At 44.6% G+C, this 20,358-nt stretch overlaps 1 protein-coding gene across 2 annotated transcripts in view; it reads left to right on the top strand.

Moving 5' to 3' along the window:
- Positions 1 to 20,358, top strand: part of MOB2 (MOB kinase activator 2) — a 62,920-nt gene that overhangs the window by 31,468 nt on the left and 11,094 nt on the right. The window contains exon 1 of one of the 2 annotated variants that reach the window (XM_056526829.1): positions 3,969 to 4,179. The exons of the other annotated variant lie outside the window; for it this stretch is intronic. Coding sequence (XP_056382804.1) covers positions 4,070 to 4,179 — 110 coding nt within the window. The 5' untranslated portion in view covers positions 3,969 to 4,069. Of the gene's footprint in view, positions 1 to 3,968; positions 4,180 to 20,358 lie in introns of those variants that run through there. 2 annotated transcript variants of the gene reach the window in all.

Genomic DNA, 20,358 nt, shown 5'->3' with positions numbered 1-20,358 from the left:
ACATATAAAACTGACGTTATTGCAGGCCCCTGTAGCAGCTATGTAGGTAGCGGGCTGTAGGTGCCTGTTATAGTATAGATTAAATGCAAACAGCGCCTTACATGTATAGTGACGCGGCTACGTCCCTTCAGCTCAGCTCCTATTAAAATGAATGGGAGCTGAGCTGCAATAACACAGCACGGCCACTACACAACCTATGGCGCTGTCTGCTTCCAGCTTCATTTCTGTGTATGCCGAAGCTAACAGCTGATTTGTAGGGGTTGCAGGTGTCCAACTCCAACCAATTTGATATCAATGACCTATCCTCAGCTGTTTTGACTGGAAAAGCCCTTTAAAGAGGTACTCCACTGCTCAGCATTTGGAACAAACTGTTCCGAATTCTGGAGGCGGCACCGGGAGGTTGTGACGTCGCGCCCCGCCCCCCTCAATGCGATTCTATGGGAGGGGGTGTGACAGCCGCCACGCCCCCTCCATTAGACTTGCACTGAGGGGTCGGGGCTATGACGTCATGAGCTCCCGATGCCGGCTCCAGCGTTCGGAACAGTTTATGCCAAACCCTGAGCAGCGGAGTACCTCTTTAAAGGGGTAATCCAGTGGAAAACTAATTTTTTTTAAATCAACTGGTGCCCAAAAATTAAACAGATTTGTAAATTACCTCCATTTAAAAATATTAATCCTTCCAGTACTTATCAGCTGCTGTATACTACAGAGGAAGTTATATTTCTTTCTGGAATTCTTTTCAGTCTGACCACAGTGCTCTCTGCTGACACCTCTGTCCATATCAGGAACTGCCCAGAGTAGGAACAAATCCCCATAGCAAACCTCTCCTGCTCTGGACTGTTCCTGACATGGACAGAGGTGTCAGCAGAGAGCACTGTGGTCAGACAGAAAAGAACTCCAGAAATAAATACAACCTCCTGTGTAGCATACAGCAACTGATAAGTACTGGAAGGGTTAACATTTTAAAATAGAAATATTTTACAAATCTGTTTAACTTTGTGGCACCAGTTGATTAAAATCTAAAATAGTTTTCCACTGGAGTACCCCTTTAAGGCATGAAAATAATTACCTTGGTATTAAATGTAGTTTTTCTTTTGGATTGTGCTGGGTGAAACATAAGGGACAGGAGATCTCCTGAAAATCAGTGCGGTTGTAGCCATAGGCTGGTTTCTCATGGACGCATTTTAACTACATTTTTGTGTCCATATTATGGCTGCAAGTCCGTTGGGATCAGGCCAGGCCTTGTAGCCATAATAAAGATGCAAAAATGCAATGGGGTTATCTGGTGGAAGTGGTGTGTGTGTGGTTTTTGTTTTTATATAAACGTTACCTGTGTGTACGTATATGTGTGTGTTTGTATATATTTATATAATATATATATATATATATATATATATATATATATATATATATATATATATATATATGTTTATGATGTGTGTGTGTGTGTATATAAATAAATAGATCTATAGTGATCCCATGGTACCTCCGGTGTCCTGTTCCGGTCCATGGCGCAGTCGTCTTTCTGCTTCTGGGGACCATCACGCTGCAGCTCAGCAAACTGGCGGCCTCCGTGATAGGCTGAGTGGCAGTGTGACATGTTGGGCCTGGGCATCTGTAAGAAGACAGGAACCGGGCCTAATACAGGACAAGGCTCTGCTGGAGTGCCAGGGGTAGGTATTGGGTAACAGCTTTTTTTTTTTTTTTTACATACAGTGTTTCTCAACCAGGGTGCCTCCAGCTGTTGCAGAACTTCAACCCCGAGCATGCCCGGACAGTCTTTGGCTGTCCGGGCATGCTGGGAGTTGTAGTTCTGCAACAGCTGGAAGCACCCTGGTTGGGAAGCGATGTACTACGCAGTGGGCACGGTGAACAAAAAAAACCCTTTCACCAAATAAGTGGAGAAGCTTGGAAAAATACCCTTTGCAGATGGCGCTGCAGCTCCTTCAGAATGATGCAAGTGGACCAATGCTTGTTTAAGGCTCACAGTGGAACCATTTTTATTAAGTAAATAAAAATACTTTTATTAAGTAATTAAAAATTAAAAATGTATTTATATTTTTATTTACTTAATAAAAATGGTTCCACTGGGAGCCTTAAACCAAGCATTGGTCCACTTGCATCATTCTGAAGGAGCTGCAGCGCCATCTGCAAAGGGTATTTTTCCAAGCTTCTCCGCATCCTATCCAGGACAGTGCCACTGATTCCTGTAACCCAGAAGGCCTGGCAGCGACTCCGCTTCTTCAGTACCCCATTATCACTGGGGTTCTAAGCCTGTACTATCTTGTCTAAGGTGAGCGGCCATCTATATGCTTCCTGGTCCTATCTCTGGACCACTTTAGCTCCTGTTATCAAGGGTAATACACCAGGCGCCGGCATCGGTCTCTCCATTTTTTTCTCCTTAACATTTTCCCCAAATAACACCTTTTAATATGCCCGTGTGATCTACACTGAGACTTCTTATAGCACTACTGACGACTGCGGTCCGCAAGACTGCATCTAAAGTATATGCCTCTGTACTGCAGTTGTAGCACCATAGTTAAAATCTATCAGTAGAAGAAAAGCAGGTGTCCAGCGCCAACTCGTGAACAGAACTTCTTTATTTAGTTGCCATAGGAAACATCACATGAACTCTGGTAACGTGATGCTTTTCAGCCTAAGTATGACTAAGGCGTTCCGAGACCGAAACGCGTCAAGTTACCTGAGTTCATGTGATGTTTCCTATGGCAACTAAATAAAGAAGTTCTGTTCACGAGTTGGCGCTGGACATCTGCTTTTCTTCTACTGTGCTGTGGGACGAGTCCAAGTCCATTCCGGGCGCCTATACAGGGGTGAGCTGGACTACATTGCTATTTTTAAAATCACAGGTCTAAGAATAAAGTGTCTGCGGCACACGTCATGGATCCAACACAACTTTATTGTCAGCTTATTCAGCGCACAGGCAACAAGCGTTTCGCTTTCGAAGCTTCTTCACAGCCTGTATTTATCTATTATTAAAATCTATCAGTAACACTATAGAACGTCTCTGTAGCCCAGGATTTAGCAGGCACTTGTTAATACCATGTTCCTTTTGTGAGCAGAGTTCCCAGTTGCAAATCTACAACTCGCTTTGGGTTGTAGTTTAACAGCAGCTTAAAGGGGTACTCCGGTGGGAATAATTTTATTTTTTTTTTTTAAATCAACTGGTGCCAAAAAGTTAAACAGATTTGTAAATGACTTCTATTAAAAAATCTTTACCCCTCCATCATTACTTTTTAGCAGCTGTATACTACAGAGGAAATTCTTTTCTTTTTGAAATTTTTTTTGTCTGTCCACAGTGCTCTCTGCTGACACCTCTGTCCGTGTCAGGAACTGTCCAGAGTAGCATAGGCTTACTATGAGGATTTTCTCCTGCTCTGGACAGTCCCTGATACGGGCATCAGGTGTCAGCAGAGAGCACTGTGGACAGACAGAAAAGAAATTCAAAAAGAAAAGCATTTCCTCTGTAGCATACAGCTACTAATAAGTACTGGAAGGGTAAAGATTTCTTATCTGTTAAACTTTCTGGCACCAGTTGATTTAAGGAAAAAAAAAAAAAAGTTTTCCACCAGAGTACCCCTTTAAGGGCCACACATCGGGGAACAGCGGTGTAGAAGAATGACGATAGGCAGATGTCGGCAGCCGGCACTTTCCTTTACATAATGTTCTTGCATAAGTGAGATTTCATGTGCATCCTGTTATTATTCTTGCTGGTGTGTCCACACAGTAGGGAGTAGATGTGTCCTCTCCACCTAAACAGAGCAGCACCCCCCCTCAAACAAATATTAGAGAAGTCTTCCCAAACTTTTGCACTAGTGTTGAGGAGGGGGGTGTCTAGGATGTGAGTGCTCTCCTCCTCTCTATGAATAAGACCTTTCACAGTGTTTGTTTTCCTCCTTGCCTCCCTCTCTCCTCCTCACTCTTCCATTGGAGGGAAGGTCTGGGAGGGCTTGGAATTTCCCCCCCTCCGCTTTATGTTCATGGAAGTATTGGAGCAGGTCCTGTCACTGTGCTGTCTCGTAAGGTGGAGGGGGAACCCTCTTATGTGAGAATGCTGGGGGACCCTGCCCCACTCTCTGCAGACAGGACCCTGCTTGTGGCTGGCAACAGATCTGGATTTACTTGCAAGATGGTCCTGCAGGCCGTAGGCAGAGTGTTAAGGTACGGGGAGCTACAGCTTGTTTATAGTAACATAGTGCTGTGAAGAATTCTGTCTTCCTCCAGACCTGTGAGGGTTAACCACTTACCTTCTGTACTGCTATACTTCTACATGGGTTGTGATAGCAGCCCATGCAGTCTCTATTATTCAAGGGCTTCTTTTGTTCCCTTTTTATTTATAAGTTTTTATTTATCTTTTACGGAAAAATTCTTTGATCCAATCGTAAGAGTTGTTGTTTATTTTTTTTTAAGATACATTTTCTCATCACTCGTGACCACTTTAGGTCTTGTTCTGAAGTTTCTTTATAGCTGTCAACTTTCTGATCCTAGATCCGTAATACTTTTACAGCCATGGACAATATTTGTAGCCATCAGAATAGTTTCCCTCACTATGGATGGCCCTTTTATGGCCACTGTCTTAATAGTGAAAACATTTCAGGCTAGAGATCAACTGCTGTGACCAGCCTAAGTGTATACTAAAAGATAGATCTTCCTAGGTGACGTCACCTTTTTATTAATCACTCAGATGAACTTGTGTTTAAGGGCAGTAGTTCTTGTGCCAAGTACCCTCTACTCAAACAAATTACATCAAAGTACTCCCAAGTCTCTAATCATATACTACAGGTACCCAATAAATGCCTGGTGAGTACTCTCTGGGTAAATGTAGCACATAGCTTTTTTTAGTGCTTAGATTTATGTATTGATGTCTAAAGAAGATCTAACTTGCTCCTTAAATTCTCAAATGGGCTCTGTGCTCTCTCCTGTCTGATAGCACTCCTCTGTGCTCTCTCCTGTCTGATAGCACTCCTCTGTGCTCTCTCCTGTCTGATAGCACTCCTCTGTGCTCTCTCCTGTCTGATAGCACTCCTCTGTGCTCTCTCCTCTCTGGTAGCATTCCTTTGTGCTCTCCTCTCTGATAGCACTCCTCTGTGCTCTCTCCTCTCTGATAGCACTCCTCTGTGCTCTCTCCTGTCTCATAGCACTCCTCTGTGCTCTCTCCTGTCTGATAGCAATCCTCTGTGCTCTCTCCTGTCTGATAGCACTCCTGTGCTCTCTCCTGTCTGATAGCGCTCCTCTGTGCTCTCTCCTGTCTGATAGCACTCCTCTGTGTGCTCTCACCTGTCTGATAGCACTCCTCTGCGCTCTCTCCTGTCTGATAGTACTCCTCTGTGCTCTCTCCAGTCTGATAGTGCTCCTCTGTGCTCTCTCCTTTCTGATAGCTCTCCTCTGTGCTCTCTCGTGTCTGATAGCACTCCTCTGTGCTCTCTCCTGTCTGATAGCACTCCTCTGTGCTCTCTCCTGTCTGATAGCACTCCTCTGTGCTCTCTCCTGTCTGATAGCACTCCTCTGTGCTCTCTCCTGTCTGATAGCACTCCTCTGTGCTCTCTCCTGTCTGATAGCACTCCTCTGTGCTCTCTCCTGTCTGATAGCACTCCTCTGTGCTCTCTCCTGTCTGATAGCACTCCTCTGTGCTCTCTCCTGTCTGATAGCACTCCTCTGTGCTCTCTCCTGTCTGATAGCACTCCTCTGTGCTCTCTCCTGTCTGATAGCACTCCTCTGTGCTCTCTCCTGTCTGATAGCACTCCTCTGTGCTCTCTCCTGTCTGATAGCACTCCTCTGTGCTCTCTCCTGTCTGATAGCACTCCTCTGTGCTCTCTCCTGTCTGATAGCACTCCTCTGTGCTCTCTCCTGTCTGATAGCACTCCTCTGTGCTCTCTCCTGTCTTATCAGACAGCACAGAGGAGTGTTAGCCTGCCCTCACTTACTGGACTTTGTCCGTGCCTTTGCTTCAGCTTGGACAAAGTCATGATTTTTTTAACCCATTTTTTTTCCTTACCTTTAAAAAAATCATAACTCTTTCAATTTTGCACCTAAAAATCCATATGATGGCTTATTTTTTGCGCCACCAATTCTACTTTGCAGTGAAATCAGTCATTTTACCCAAAAATCTACGATGAAATGGGAAAAAAAAATCATTGTGTGACAAAATTGAAGAAAAAACACAATTTTGTAACATTTGGGGGCTTCCGTTTCTACACAGTACTTTTTTAAGTAAAAATGACACCTTCTCTTTATTCTGTAGGTCCATACGATTAAAATGATACCCTACTTATATAGGTTTGATATTGTCGTACTTCTGGAAAAAATCATAACTACATGCAGGAAAATGTATACGTTTAAAATTGTCCTCTTCTGACCCCCTATAACTTTTTTTATTTTTTCACGTACGGGGCTAATTTTTTTTGCGCTGTGATCTGAAGTTTTTAGTGGTACAATTTTCGTATTGATCGGACTTTTTGGTCGCTTTTTATTCATTTTTTGATGATATAAAAAGTGACCAAAAATATGCTATTTTGGAATTTTTTTGCGCGTACGCCATGGACAGTGTGGTTTAATTAACAATATATTTTTATAATTTGGACATTTACGCACGCGGCAATACCACATATGTTTGTTTTTATTTTTATTTACTGTTTTTTTTTTATGGGAAAAGGGGGGTGATTCAAACTTTTATTAGGGAAAGGGTTAAATTATCTTTATTAAAGGGGTTATCCAGGAAAACATTTTTTTTATATATCAACTGGCTCCATAAAGTTAGATTTGTAAATTACTTCTATTAAAAAATCGTAATCCTTTCAGTACTTATGAGCTGCTGAAGTTGAGTTGTTCTTTTCTGTCTAAGTGCTCACTGATGACACCTGTCTTGGGAACTGTCCAGAGTAGAAGCAAATCCCAATAGCAAACCCCTTCTACTCTGTGCAGTTCCTGAGACAAGCAGAGATGTCAGTAGAGAGCACTGTTGCCAGACAGAAAAGAACAACTCAACTTCAGCAGCTGATAATTATTGGAAGGATTAAGATTTTTTTTTTTAATAGAAGCAATTTACAAATATGAAAGCATAGGAGACGGTGGAGCCAGCACTGTGTAAAACCATTCCTTTATTGAAATCCAGGTTAAAAGTCCATAGGCAAGCAGAGGAAAAATTGAGCACTACGCCAAAAGTGCATGTGTGCAAGGTTGGAGCACCTCTAGACGCTGACGCGTTTCAGGCCATTTGGCCCTTAGTCATGGCATACATGTTGTCTCTCCAACACACACTCTTATATTGAGGATTCCTAATGTTCACCTCTCACAAGGGGAGGGGAAACAAGGACCAACCCATCTAAACAACCAACTTCATTGTCCTGAGTGCAATAAAAACAAACATGATAAAAAGGTGCTTGCAAAAAATAAAAAGGAGCAAAAAAAATGTGAAAAATTATAATTTGCAAAAAATTGTACAAACAAATGCTTAATAGTGGAGGATCAGGTCTGTTCTATTATTCAAACCAAAAGGATAAATGCTGTATAATAAATAAATCCACATGGCTGCTCTGTTATGTAGGTGCCGTATACTGTCACCTCCTCTCTTGTTTGGAATCATTTTTTCTAATGCAGAAAATTTCTATTTTGAGACCTCACCATTATGGACTGGGATAGGGGATAAGATGTCTTAGCGCCGGAGTACCCCTTTAAATGTATTGGGTCTACCGTTGACCCCAGTAATGTCTAATGTAGTATAGATTTGCTGCCATAAACCTACAGTATAACGCTTCTTCCTTTTCTCTTGCCGCTTTCTTTTTCTACTCGAAATCCCTGATACACAATGGGTCAGTCCCTCAGTTTTCTATGTGGCTGCCCGGATGTGCCAAAGGAAAAAATCTGTGGTAAATTCAGCTTTGCTCTCTTGTGGAAGTAAACTGGTGCCATCTATAGGTATCTTCTTTTATAGTCCAACCCCTAAAAAGCCTTGAAACGTGGCTAAGAATAGTAGCCAACACAGCCTCATCTGTAGACATTTTTGTGGTCCTTGCCACTTGTCAGCACTGAGGAAAGCACTGGTTGGTTGGGAGAATCCATACCTTCAGCTGCACCAGAACCCCAAAGGAGTCTAGCCAATCAGAAGCCTGCGCTGTATGGATGAGGGATAAGATCGGGATACAGATGTCTGCAGACGAGTGTTAGGTATGGCTGATATCCTTAGAGCAGTGTTTCCCAACCAGGGTGCCTCCAGCGGTTGCAAAACTATGTCTCCCAGGATGCCCGGACAGCCGAAGGCTTATTGGGAAACACTGCCTTAGAGCATCTTCCCATGGTTTGTAACCTTTAGGTGGCACTAGGAAGAAATTAAGTAGAGCTCATTTACATATTATTCCCTTGTTGCAAAGCTTGTAACACTGTATACTTGCTTAGACTCCTCAGTAAAAAGCAGAACCCACTAGTCTATATATATATATATATATATATATATATATATATATATATATATATATATATATATCTCAACGTGTGTGTGTGTGTGTGTATGTATCAGCATCATGTCCAAACGTCTAAAGATATTAACATGAAACTTGGCACACATGTTACTTATATGTCAACAACAAACATAGGATAGGTCATTTAACCCTTACTCACCCCCATTTGCCAGGGTCGGGGTTTATGTTTAAAGTCCCATACAAGTCAATGGGAAATATATGTTACCGCATAACTTCCACACGGCTGGAGATATTTCCATAATACTTGGTCACATGTTACTTATATGTCCACTTAAAATATAGGATAGTTAATTTAGCCTTTAACTACCCCCATTTGTGAGGGTCAGGGCTTTTGTCTAAAGTCCCATGCAAATCAATGGGAAATGTATGTTCCCACATAACTTCCATACGGCTGGAGCTATTTCAATACCTGGTACACATATTACGGGACGGGATAGGAGGACGGGATAGCAGGACGGGATAGTTGGTTGGGATATGACAACAATATATGAGGATGGGATATGAAGTCAAAAGCTTCCTCCTTTGTTTATTTTCATTCCCAAGAAGGATTAGGAAGGAAAAACCGGGCAACGCCGGGTACTCAGCTAGTTTAAAATAAAGCAGTACATTAGGCAAATTTCAAGACAGAACCTAAGGCCACGTTCAGACTTAAATTGTACCTGTCGTCAACAAAAACTTTTTATATAATGTAGATAATACCATTATATGTATATTTGTAATATACTTTGGTTCAAAAATATGTATATTTTTGTCCCAACAGCAGTTACCTGTGTGTCTCTGAGGAGTCCAAATACAGGAAGTGAGGGTGGACAAGCAGGGCTCTGTGCAGTGAGGACAAGCAGGGCTCTGTGCAGTGAGGACAAGCAGGGCTCTGTGCAGTGAGGACAAGCAGGGCTCTGTGCAGTGAGGACAAGCAGGGCTCTGTGCAGTGAGGACAAGCAGGGCTCTGTGCAGTGAGGACAAGCAGGGCTCTGTGCACTGAGGACAAGCAGGGCTCTGTGCACTGAGGACAGGCAGGGCTCTGTGCACTGAGGACAGGCAGGGCTCTGTGCACTGAGGACAGGCAGGGCTCTGTGCACTGGGGACAGGCAGGGCTCTGTGCACTGGGGACAGGCAGGGCTCTGTGCACTGGGGACAGGCAGGGCTCTGTGCACTGGGGACAGGCAGGGCTCTGTGCACTGGGGACAGGCAGGGCTCTGTGCACTGGGGACAGGCAGGGCTCTGTGCACTGGGGACAGGCAGGGCTCTGTGCACTGGGGACAGGCAGGGCTCTGTGCACTGGGGACAGGCAGGGCTCTGTGCACTGGGGACAGGCAGGGCTGTGTGCACTGGGGACAGGCAGGGCTCTGTGCACTGGGGACAGGCAGGGCTGTGTGCACTGGGGACAGGCAGGGCTGTGTGCACTGGGGACAGGCAGGGCTCTGTGCACTGGGGACAGGCAGGGCTCTGTGCACTGGGGACAGGCAGGGCTCTGTGCACTGGGGACAGGCAGGGCTCTGTGCACTGGGGACAGGCAGGGCTCTGTGCACTGGGGACAGGCAGGGCTCTGTGCACTGGGGACAGGCAGGGCTCTGTGCACTGGGGACAGGCAGGGCTCTGTGCACTGGGGACAGGCAGGGCTCTGTGCACTGGGGACAGGCAGGGCTCTGTGCACTGGGGACAGGCAGGGCTCTGTGCACTGGGGACAGGCAGGGCTCTGTGCACTGGGGACAGGCAGGGCTCTGTGCACTGGGGACAGGCAGGGCTCTGTGCACTGGGGACAGGCAGGGCTCTGTGCACTGGGGACAGGCAGGGCTCTGTGCACTGGGGACAGGCAGGGCTCTGTGCACTGGGGACAGGCAGGGCTCTGTGCACTGGGGACAGGCAGGGCTCTGTGCACTGGGGACAGGCAGGGCTCTGTCCACTGGGGACAGGTATACATTTAAAAATTAATTTTTTTTGCTGTCCAATGTACGATTTCCAAAACCAAATTCACACACAGTAGAAAGAATCTCACTTGCAATACAGGACGTGCTGTAGATACACAGAATGCCCGTCTTGGATGTGTTGTTGCCATGCATATTTTACCAGTACTTTGCTGCAAATTTGTGACCGTCTGCGGTTGGAAATGTGTGAGTGGTTGTAAGGGTTAGGAAGATAGATCTGCCCCATTTGTTTGGATGGATGGGTACGAGCTTGAGTTGTCTTCAGTCTCCTGGACACAAGGACTCTATGTAATGCTCCCCATCAGACTAGTGGCTTCATGGATCCTCTGCTGGTCTTTGCCACTTATTCATCCAGGGGTTTGAAGAACTTGCCAAGTACATGTGTAGAACAAACCTAGACTTGTATTAGAAGGGAAAGGATACATCCGATTATAAGGAGGCCCTGTATAAAAGCCCCTGTGTGAGACTTCAGGTAGAGGACAGTGCCAGGATGGGTGGTATAATCGCATATAGCTACTTGTAAAGCAGCTATATAGTAAAGCAGTGTTTCCCAACCAGGGTGCCTCCAGCTGTTGCAAAACTACAACTCCCAGCATGCCCGGACAGCCGTTGGCTGTCCGGGCATGCTGGGAGTTGTAGTTTTGCAACAGCTGGAGGCACCCTGGTTGGGAAGCATTATAGTAAAGAGAAGCTGTATTACTGCTGCACTACTGGATCATGTACCTTCTATACAGGATTTTGTCTTACCAACCTTGCCATTTTTAATTACATTTTTTTTTTTTTTCATCTTTACAATTTGTAAAAATGGTAATCTTAGCATAAGTCTAAAGATGTCTTGAATGAAATCCCTCTACTCTAATTGTTTACTACTATGTAAAAGCCTTTACTATAATACTTTAGATCTTTTTTTTTTTTTTTTTTTTTTTTTTTACTTTGATCTTAAAGGGGTATTCCAGGAAAAAAACTTTTTTTTTTTTTTTTTATATCTCAACTGGCTCCAGAAAGTTAAACAGATTTGTAAATTGCTTCTATTAAAAAATCTTGATCCTTTCAGTACTTATGAGCTTCTGAAGTTTAGGTTGTTCTTTTCTGTCTAAGTGCTCTCTGATGACACCTGTCTCGGGAAACGCCCAGTTTAGAAGAGGTTTGCTATGGGAATTTGCTTCTAAACTGGGGGGTTCCCGAGACATGTGTCATCAGAGAGGACTTAGACAGAAACGAACAACCTAAACTTCAGAAGCTCATAAGTACTGAAAGGATTAAGATTTTTTAATAGAAGTAATGTACAAATCTGTTTAACTTTCTGGAACCAGTTGATATATAAAAACATTTTTTTTCCTGGAATACCCCTTTAATTTTGCCCCCTTTTTTACCTCGCAATATAGACAACTAAAAAAAGCAATAGGGGAGTGACTGGCATGTAGTGTCCATAATGCTAGGAGTGCCTAATACAAGTATAGAAGATGGGTGCAGGGAAGGTATAAAAGGAGGGGAAATCTAGGGGTATGCTAATGTTTCTGATATATTAGAGGATCCGCCAGCACAAATCTGAGGCGGACTCTCGGACTCCTACCTCAGAATTGTAGTTTAAAGGGGTACTCCGGTGGAAAAACTATTTATTTATTTATTTTTTAAATCAACTGGTGCCAAAAAGTTAAAACGATTTGTAAATTTCTTCGATTTAAAAATCTTAAGCCTTCCAGTACTTATCAGCTGCTGTATACTACTAATTCTTTTTGAATTTCCTTTCTATCTTTTCCACAGTGCTCTCTCCTGACACCTGATGCCGTATCGGACTGTCCAGGGCAGGAGAAAATCCCCATAGCAAACCTATGCTACTCTGGACAGTTCCGGACACAGACAGTGGTGTCAGCAGAGAGCACTGTGGACAAGACAAAAAAGAAATTAAAAAAGAAAAGAATTTCCTCTGTAGCGTACAGCTGCTAATAAGTACTTAGGGAATAAAGATTTTTTTTATAAAAGTAATTTACAAATCTGTTTAACTTTCTGGTACCAGTTCATTAAAAAATAAAAAGTTTGCCACTGGGGTACCCCCTTTAACCTGCTTAGCATTAGGGATCAGTCCAACAAAAACATTGCAAAACCCCATTTAATCTAGTCTGGACTTAAGAGTTGTATAGTTATAGTATAGAACAAGAGAAAGCAAATTCCCGGAACTGGTTGTAAGTGTGAATACGGTCCTGCCGGAACAATAGGAGAGTTGGAGGGTGGTGAAATATCATAATAGGTAGTGCTGCGCGGGTGAAATGAAAGTCCCAGTGACATATGCAATGTAGAGAAAACCGGTCCGGAGCACTCACCAGGTAAACTTGATAGATGAATCTTTATTTCAGTGAAGAGTACACGTCAGGTAGAACTCTGAAGCAGTGTGGAGCGGGGGCTAACGGAGGGCTATCCCGGTGCACACTAATGCCTCCGCTCCACACTGCTTCAGAGTTTTACCTGATGTGTACTCTTCACTGAAATAAAGATTCGTCTATCAAGTTTACCTGGTGAGTGCTCCGGACCGCTTTTCTTTACATTGCATATTGTACAGTTCTAACAGAACTCATCAATACTTTTCTCTTTTTTAATAAGATATATGGGACAAGTTGTGTAGAGGAAGTGATGAAGAATTAGTAATGTTCCTCTTTCAGCCCCACCTTGGCGTATGACATGTTGCAATAACCCTGTTCAGTTGAATAATCCCCACACTGCTTCATATACTCTACAAGCTCCGTCAGATGTGTGGAAATAATTCTTTTTAGTTCCAGACCAATATACCCTTGTGGAGGCAGAAGATGCAGCAGGCAGAGCGGATGGTCCAGAGGCACTAGTGGGTGGCCACAAGCCTTTCCTTCCATTAAAACGGGATGTACAGGAAAGGCTACTAGCATTGTACTGATACTGACCAGTCAGGTGGTCTCATCTTTCACCTTCACCTTTTCCCAGCATTTAAGGGATGTACTTGTATGTCAGATGTTTGGTTGGAAGCTGATACACTGAGACTATTAAAGGGGTACTCCAGTGGAAAACATTTTTAATCAACTGGTGTCAGAAAGTTAAACAGCTTTGTAAATTACATCAATTAAAAAATCTTTATCCTTTCAGTACTTATTAGATGCTATATACTACAGAAAAACTTTCTTTTCTTTTTTGATTTTTTTTTCTGTCAACAGTGCTCTCTGCTGACACCTCTGTCAGTATTAGGAACTGTCCAGAACAGAAGCAAATCCCCATAGAAAACCTATGCTGCTCTGGACAGTTCCTGATACAGACAGAGGTGTCAGCAGAGAGCAATGTGGACAAGACAAAAAAAAAGAAAGCACTTTCTCTGTAATATTCAGCCACAAATAAGTACTGTATGAATAAAGATTTTTTAATAGAAGTAATTTACAAATCTTTTTAACTTTCTGGAGCCAGTTTATATTAAAAAAATAAAATAAAATTCCTGCAAAATCTCTTTAACCACAGCTCACAGCTGCCAAGATCAGAGAGAACTTACACCCCGGCTGGTGGGACACAAGATACACCAGACCAGATACTGCAGTCAATTGTAAGGGGCCATATTTGTGCAATGCACTCTATAGCTATGAACACCCCAGTATCACACCCCCCAATGTAATGTAGACCCCAGTATCACACCCCCAATGTAATGTAGACCCCAGTATCACACCTCCAATGTAATGTAGACCCCAGTATCACACCTCCAATGTAATGTAGACCCCAGTATCACACCCCCAATGTAATGTAGACCCCAGTATCACACCCCCAATGTAATGTAGACCCCAGTATCACACCCCCAATGTAATGTAGACCCCAGTATCACACCCTCAATGTAATGTAGACCCCAGTATCACACCCCCAATGTAATGTAGACCCCAGTATCACACCCCCAATGTAATGTAGACCCCAGTATCACACCTCCAATGTAATGTAGACCCCAGTATCACACCCCCAATGTAATGTAGACCCCAGTATCACACCCCCAATGTAATGTAGACCCCAGTATCACACCCCCAATGTAATGTAGACCCCAGTATCACACCCTCAATGTAATGTAGACCCCAGTATCACACCCCCAATGTAATGTAGACCCCAGTATCACACCCTCAATGTAATGTAGACCCCAGTATCACACCCTCAATGTAATGTAGACCCCAGTATCACACCCCCAATGTAATGTAGACCCCAGTATCACACCCTCAATGTAATGTAGACCCCAGTATCACACCCTCAATGTAATGTAGACCCCAGTATCACACCCCCAATGTAATGTAGACCCCAGTATCACACCCCCAATGTAATGCAGACCCCAGTATCACACCCCGAATGTAATGCAGACCCCAGTATCACACCCCCAATGTAATGCAGACCCCAGTATCACACCCCCAATGTAATGCAGACCCCAGTATTACACCCCCAAAGTAATGTAGACCCCAGTATCGCACCCTCAATGTAATGTAGACCCCAGTATCACACCCCCAATGTAATGTAGACCCCAGTATCACACCCCCAATGTAATGTAGACCCCAGTATCACACCCCCAATGTAATGTAGACCCCAGTATCACACCCCCAATGTAATGTAGACCCCAGTATCACACCCCCAATGTAATGTAGACCCCAGTATCACACCCTCAATGTAATGTAGACCCCAGTATCACACCCCCAATGTAATGTAGACCCCAGTATCACCCCCCCAATGTAATGTAGACCCCAGTATCACACCCTCAATGTAATGTAGACCCCAGTATCACACCCTCAATGTAATGCAGACCCCAGTATCACACCCCCAATGTAATGCAGACCCCAGTATCACACCCCCAATGTAATGTAGACCCCAGTATCACACCCCCAATGTAATGTAGACCCCAGTATCACCCCCCCCCAATGTAATGTAGACCCCAGTATCACACCCCCAATGTAATGCAGACCCCAGTATCACACCCCCAATGTAATGTAGACCCCAGTATCACACCCCCAATGTAATGTAGACCCCAGTATCACCCCCCCAATGTAATGTAGACCCCAGTATCACACCCCCAATGTAATGCAGACCCCAGTATCACACCCCCAATGTAATGTAGACCTCAGTATCACCCCCCCCCCCAATGTAATGTAGACCCCAGTATCACACCCCCAATGTAATGCAGACCCCAGTATCACACCCCCAATGTAATGTAGACCCCAGTATCACACCCCCAATGTAATGTAGACCCCAGTATCACCCCCCCCCCAATGTAATGTAGACCCCAGTATCACACCCCCAATGTAATGCAGACCCCAGTATCACACCCCCAATGTAATGTAGACCCCAGTATCACACCCCCAATGTAATGTAGACCCCAGTATCACCCCCCCCAATGTAATGTAGACCCCAGTATCACACCCCCAATGTAATGCAGACCCCAGTATCACACCCCCAATGTAATGTAGACCTCAGTATCACCCCCCCCCCCAATGTAATGTAGACCCCAGTATCATGCTGCTAATGTAATGTAGACCCCAGTATCACACCCCCAATGTAATGTAGACCCCAGTATCACCCCCCCCCCAATGTAATGTAGACCCCCAGTAGCATGCTGCTAATGTAATGTAGACCCCAGTATCATGCTGCTAATGTAATGTAGACCCCAGTATCACACCCCCAATGTAATGTAGACCCCAGTATCACACCCCCAATGTAATGTAGACCTCAGTATCACCCCCCCCCCAATGTAATGTAGACCCCAGTATCATGCTGCTAATGTAATGTAGACCCCAGTATCACCCCCCCCCCCCAATGTAATGTAGACCCCCAGTAGCATGCTGCTAATGTAATGTAGACCCCAGTATCATGCTGCTAATGTAATGTAGACCCCAGTATCACACCCCCAATGTAATGTAGACCCCAGTATCACACCCCCAATGTAATGTAGACCTCAGTATCACCCCCCCCCCCAATGTAATGTAGACCCCAGTATCATGCTGCTAATGTAATGTAGACCCCAGTATCACCCCCCCCCCAATGTAATGTAGACCCCCAGTAGCATGCTGCTAATGTAATGTAGACCCCAGTATCACACCCCCAATGTAATGTAGACCCCAGTATCATGCTGCTAATGTAATGTACACCCTGTATAATGCAGACAACAGACAACCCCCCCCCAAAGTTTTGCAGACTCTAGTATCTCACCCAATGAAATTCCGACCCTACTATAATGAAGACCCTTAGTATCGCCCCCCAGTATAATACAGACCACAAGTGTTACTCAGACCCTGGTATCAGGCCCCCTGTGTAATGCCAACCCTGGTATCACATACACCCCTTCCCTCTTAAAGAGTCGTTTACCATCAGGCTGGATGGCAGGGAACTAGGCTCGGATAAGTATGTCTTTTGAGGAGGGGGGGGGCTATTTTTTTCCCCACCCCTGCAGCATTTTATTTTCTTAAGACTGGAATATCCCTTTTGAAGGTGTATTAATCCAAAATTATATTCACAGGATAGGTAAGGCTGCGTTCTCACGGCCGTCTAGACCCGTCCTGTTCTTCTACCGTAAAAAAAAAATGGACTTTAAAAAAATAAACGGACAATAACGGATGTCATCCATTTGGATCTGTTTGGTTCAGTAATTGTTCAGTTAATAAACAAAAAAAAATAATAAATTTAAATGAATTGAAAAAACGGAGGACATTAAAGGCTCATCCATTTTCCATAGACTTCAATGTTAAATTTACTGCATCCATTTTTCTTCTGTTTTTTTTTATTTATTTTTTGGCTGGAGAAAAAATACTGCATGCAGTCTATTCTTCTGTAAAAAAACAAAATGGAAATGAGAGCAGACGGGTGTGAAAAAGTTGTAAAAAAAATAAATAAATAAATAAAATCCCTTTGACCTCAATGTAATGTTGATGTCAACGTTAATGTTGATGTTTGTAATCCGTTTACAAGCAGCAACAATGGAACCTAAATGGGGCAAAAAAAAGAAAAAACGGGGACAGACGGCGGTGTAGATCTGATAGATTGGGGACTAACCGCAGGAACCCCCACTACTCCCCACCCATAAACACTGCAGGCAGAATGAATACATTGTTACAGGTATTGCAGGGCCTAATGGGGCATGGCATTTCACAATGACACACTCTATAGAAGTGTTTCCCAACCTGGGTGCCTCCAGCTGTTGGGAGTTGTAGTTTTGCAACAGCTGGAGACACCCTGGTTGGGATTTACTGCTCTGTAGGTTGCTTTGAATCCTTGTGTCCTGCGTTGCCCCATCTATATGGCTCCCCGAACTGAATTTATAGCAATATTATCATGTTTCACTGTACTGTTCACATAAGCCAGTGCTTCCCAACCAGGGTGCCTCCAGCTGTGGCCACACTACAACTCCCAGCATGCCCGGACAGCCAAAGGCTGTCCGGGCATGCTGTGAGCTGTAGTGTGGCCACAGCTGGAGGCACCCTGGTTGGGAAGCACTTATATAAGCTTTAGGTTCTTTGGGCATGCTGGGAGCTGTAGTTTTGCAACAGCTGGAGGCACCCTGTTTGGCAAATCCTGATTTAGGGTACGTTCACACATACAGGATCCTGCGCAGATTTGCTGCCACCAGTAATAGTGGCTACGTCAGATCTTCTTGCCTGGATTAGGAATGAGCCCAAGAGCCAACAAGGTACAGAGGATAGTAGGAGACTCATATTGTGAATGAGTAGTGAAGGAGATCTTCGTTCCTCTTGCTCGTCCACGCTCCCTTTGCTGGAAGGTAATGGAGCATGAACTCTATTGATCTTGTTGGAAAGGTTCATGGGGGTGGAGGTGGGGTTATTTTGTTTCATCAGTGTTTAGTCAGCTTCCTGCTCTTTGTCTGTGCTTGTCCCCTGGAGGAAGGAGTGGGGGTTCTGCTGCACATAGCTTGGAACAAGTGTTGCCATATCTTTTCAGATATATATATATATATATATATATATATATATATATATATATATATATATATATATATATATATAAAAAGATATTTAGCCTCTAGGTGGTGCTGCTCTTCTCTGTTGAAGTTTGATAACTGCATCTGGAAGTTGCAATTGAAAGGTGTGATCGACAACCTTGTAAATGTCCTTTTAAAGGGGTACTCCACTGCTCAGCGTTTGGAACAAAATGTTCTGAATGCTTAGTCAGTGCCTAAATGCTTAGCAGCGCCCCCTCATGACATCACGCCCTGTCCCCTCAATGCAAGTCTATGGAAGGGGGCGTGACAGCCAATGAGTGGATGTAATGAGTGGGCAGGGCTATAACGTCACAAGCTCCCAGCGCCGGACAATCCACGGCACTGCACCGGCTGTAAGCGTTTGGACCATTTTGTTCCAAACGCTGAGTAGCGGAGTACCCCTTTAAGTTTGGTATACCTACTATTTTTTTAAACTGCATGATGTGTTTTATATATTCCTCATGTGTCGATAAATATTTTTATCCTTTGTACCTTATTTAGGGAGCACGGAGTGCTCGCCCCCTTCCAAAGACTTGCATTGAGGGGGCGTGGCCGTGGCGTCACGAGCCTCCGCCCAGCATCGCCAGTCATTCGGCACGGTGCAAAGTTCACTCCGTGCACCGGATGTCTGGGATGCCACAGCCGAGATCGAGGGGGTCCCCATCTTTGGATAGGGGATAAGATGTCTAGGGGCAGAGAAACCCCTTTATATGGCTCATGTATTTGTAGTTTCAGATTCACGTGAGTATGAGCCCCGTTGTCATTGTCGGGGGCTAAACCTTGTGTTTCCTATGGAAAATTAGTAGCGGGAGACTTTTCACTCCATGGTGTTGCCCAAATCTTCTCCGCAATTTTTCCCTTGAATGTGAGTGGAGTGGGGGCGGAGACCATTCACCTGTTTAGGATGCGGATTGTCATTGGACTCCAAACTGATCTCGCCATGGAATCTCCACCAAAATACCGTATTTATCGGGGTATACCACGCACCGGCCTATAACACGCACCCTCATTTTACCAAGGATATTTGGGTAAAAACTTTTACCCAAATATCCTTGATAAAATGAGGGTGCGTGTCTGTGCATGTGTATACCCCGATACACAGTTTCTGACCCCGCAGAAGCCCCCAGGAAAGGCAGGGGGAGAGAGGCCGTCGCTGCCCGCTTCTCTCCCCCTGCCTTTCCTGGGGTCTAGAGCCCTGCTGCCGGCCCTTCTCTCCCTCTATCGGCGCCGCTGCCCCTTCTCTCCCCCTGGCTATCGGCGCCGCTGCCCCATTGCCCGCGCCGCTTCTCTCCCCCGGCTATCGGCGCCGGCAAGGGGGCAGCGGCACCGATAGCCAGGGGGAGAGAAGCCGGCAGCGACCGCAGGCCTCTGGACCTGCAAAAGCCGCTGCAGTTCATGGATTTAAAGCACCCGCTTTAAATCATTGAACTGCAGCGGCTTATCTGCGTATAACACGTAGATAGACTTTAGGCTAAAAATGTTAGCCTAAAAAATGCGTGTTATACTCCGATAAATACGGTAGGTGTCAAATCTGACATGTGTGAATGGGGTCTAACTGAATGGGCTTAAAAAAATAAAAATGTATTCTTGCCCAGACCTAAAGGTCTTTCAGGCAGAAAAATGTGTTGCTCCTATTTGACTGCCCTGTTAATGTTTTAGTAACTTAGGGAACAGAAATCAACTTTATATACAGGAACTTTAAGAAGATTTATAACATTTGTCTTTGATGACCATAGCAACCAACAACCAATCACAGCGCAGCTTTCGTTTCTCTAGAGCGCCATTAAACACAAAAAACAAACAAAGCTGCACTGTGATTGGTTGTTGTGTTTTTTGGGACAGTTTTATAAATACCTGACAGGGTGTGTGGGCTGAGTGCATGGTTGAGATGACATCTGGAGATCTCACTGTGTGAATTGCGCCAGTCAGAGGCATTGCTTGTAGCTTCTGGGCCCCAGTGCAAAATCTGCAACAGGGCCCC

This window comes from Hyla sarda, chromosome 6 (genome assembly GCF_029499605.1).
Source record: "Hyla sarda isolate aHylSar1 chromosome 6, aHylSar1.hap1, whole genome shotgun sequence".
In the NCBI taxonomy this organism is placed as follows: Eukaryota; Metazoa; Chordata; class Amphibia; order Anura; family Hylidae; genus Hyla; species Hyla sarda.
The sequence above is the reverse complement of the archived record's forward strand: the minus strand, read 5'-3'. Positions and strand labels throughout refer to the sequence as shown.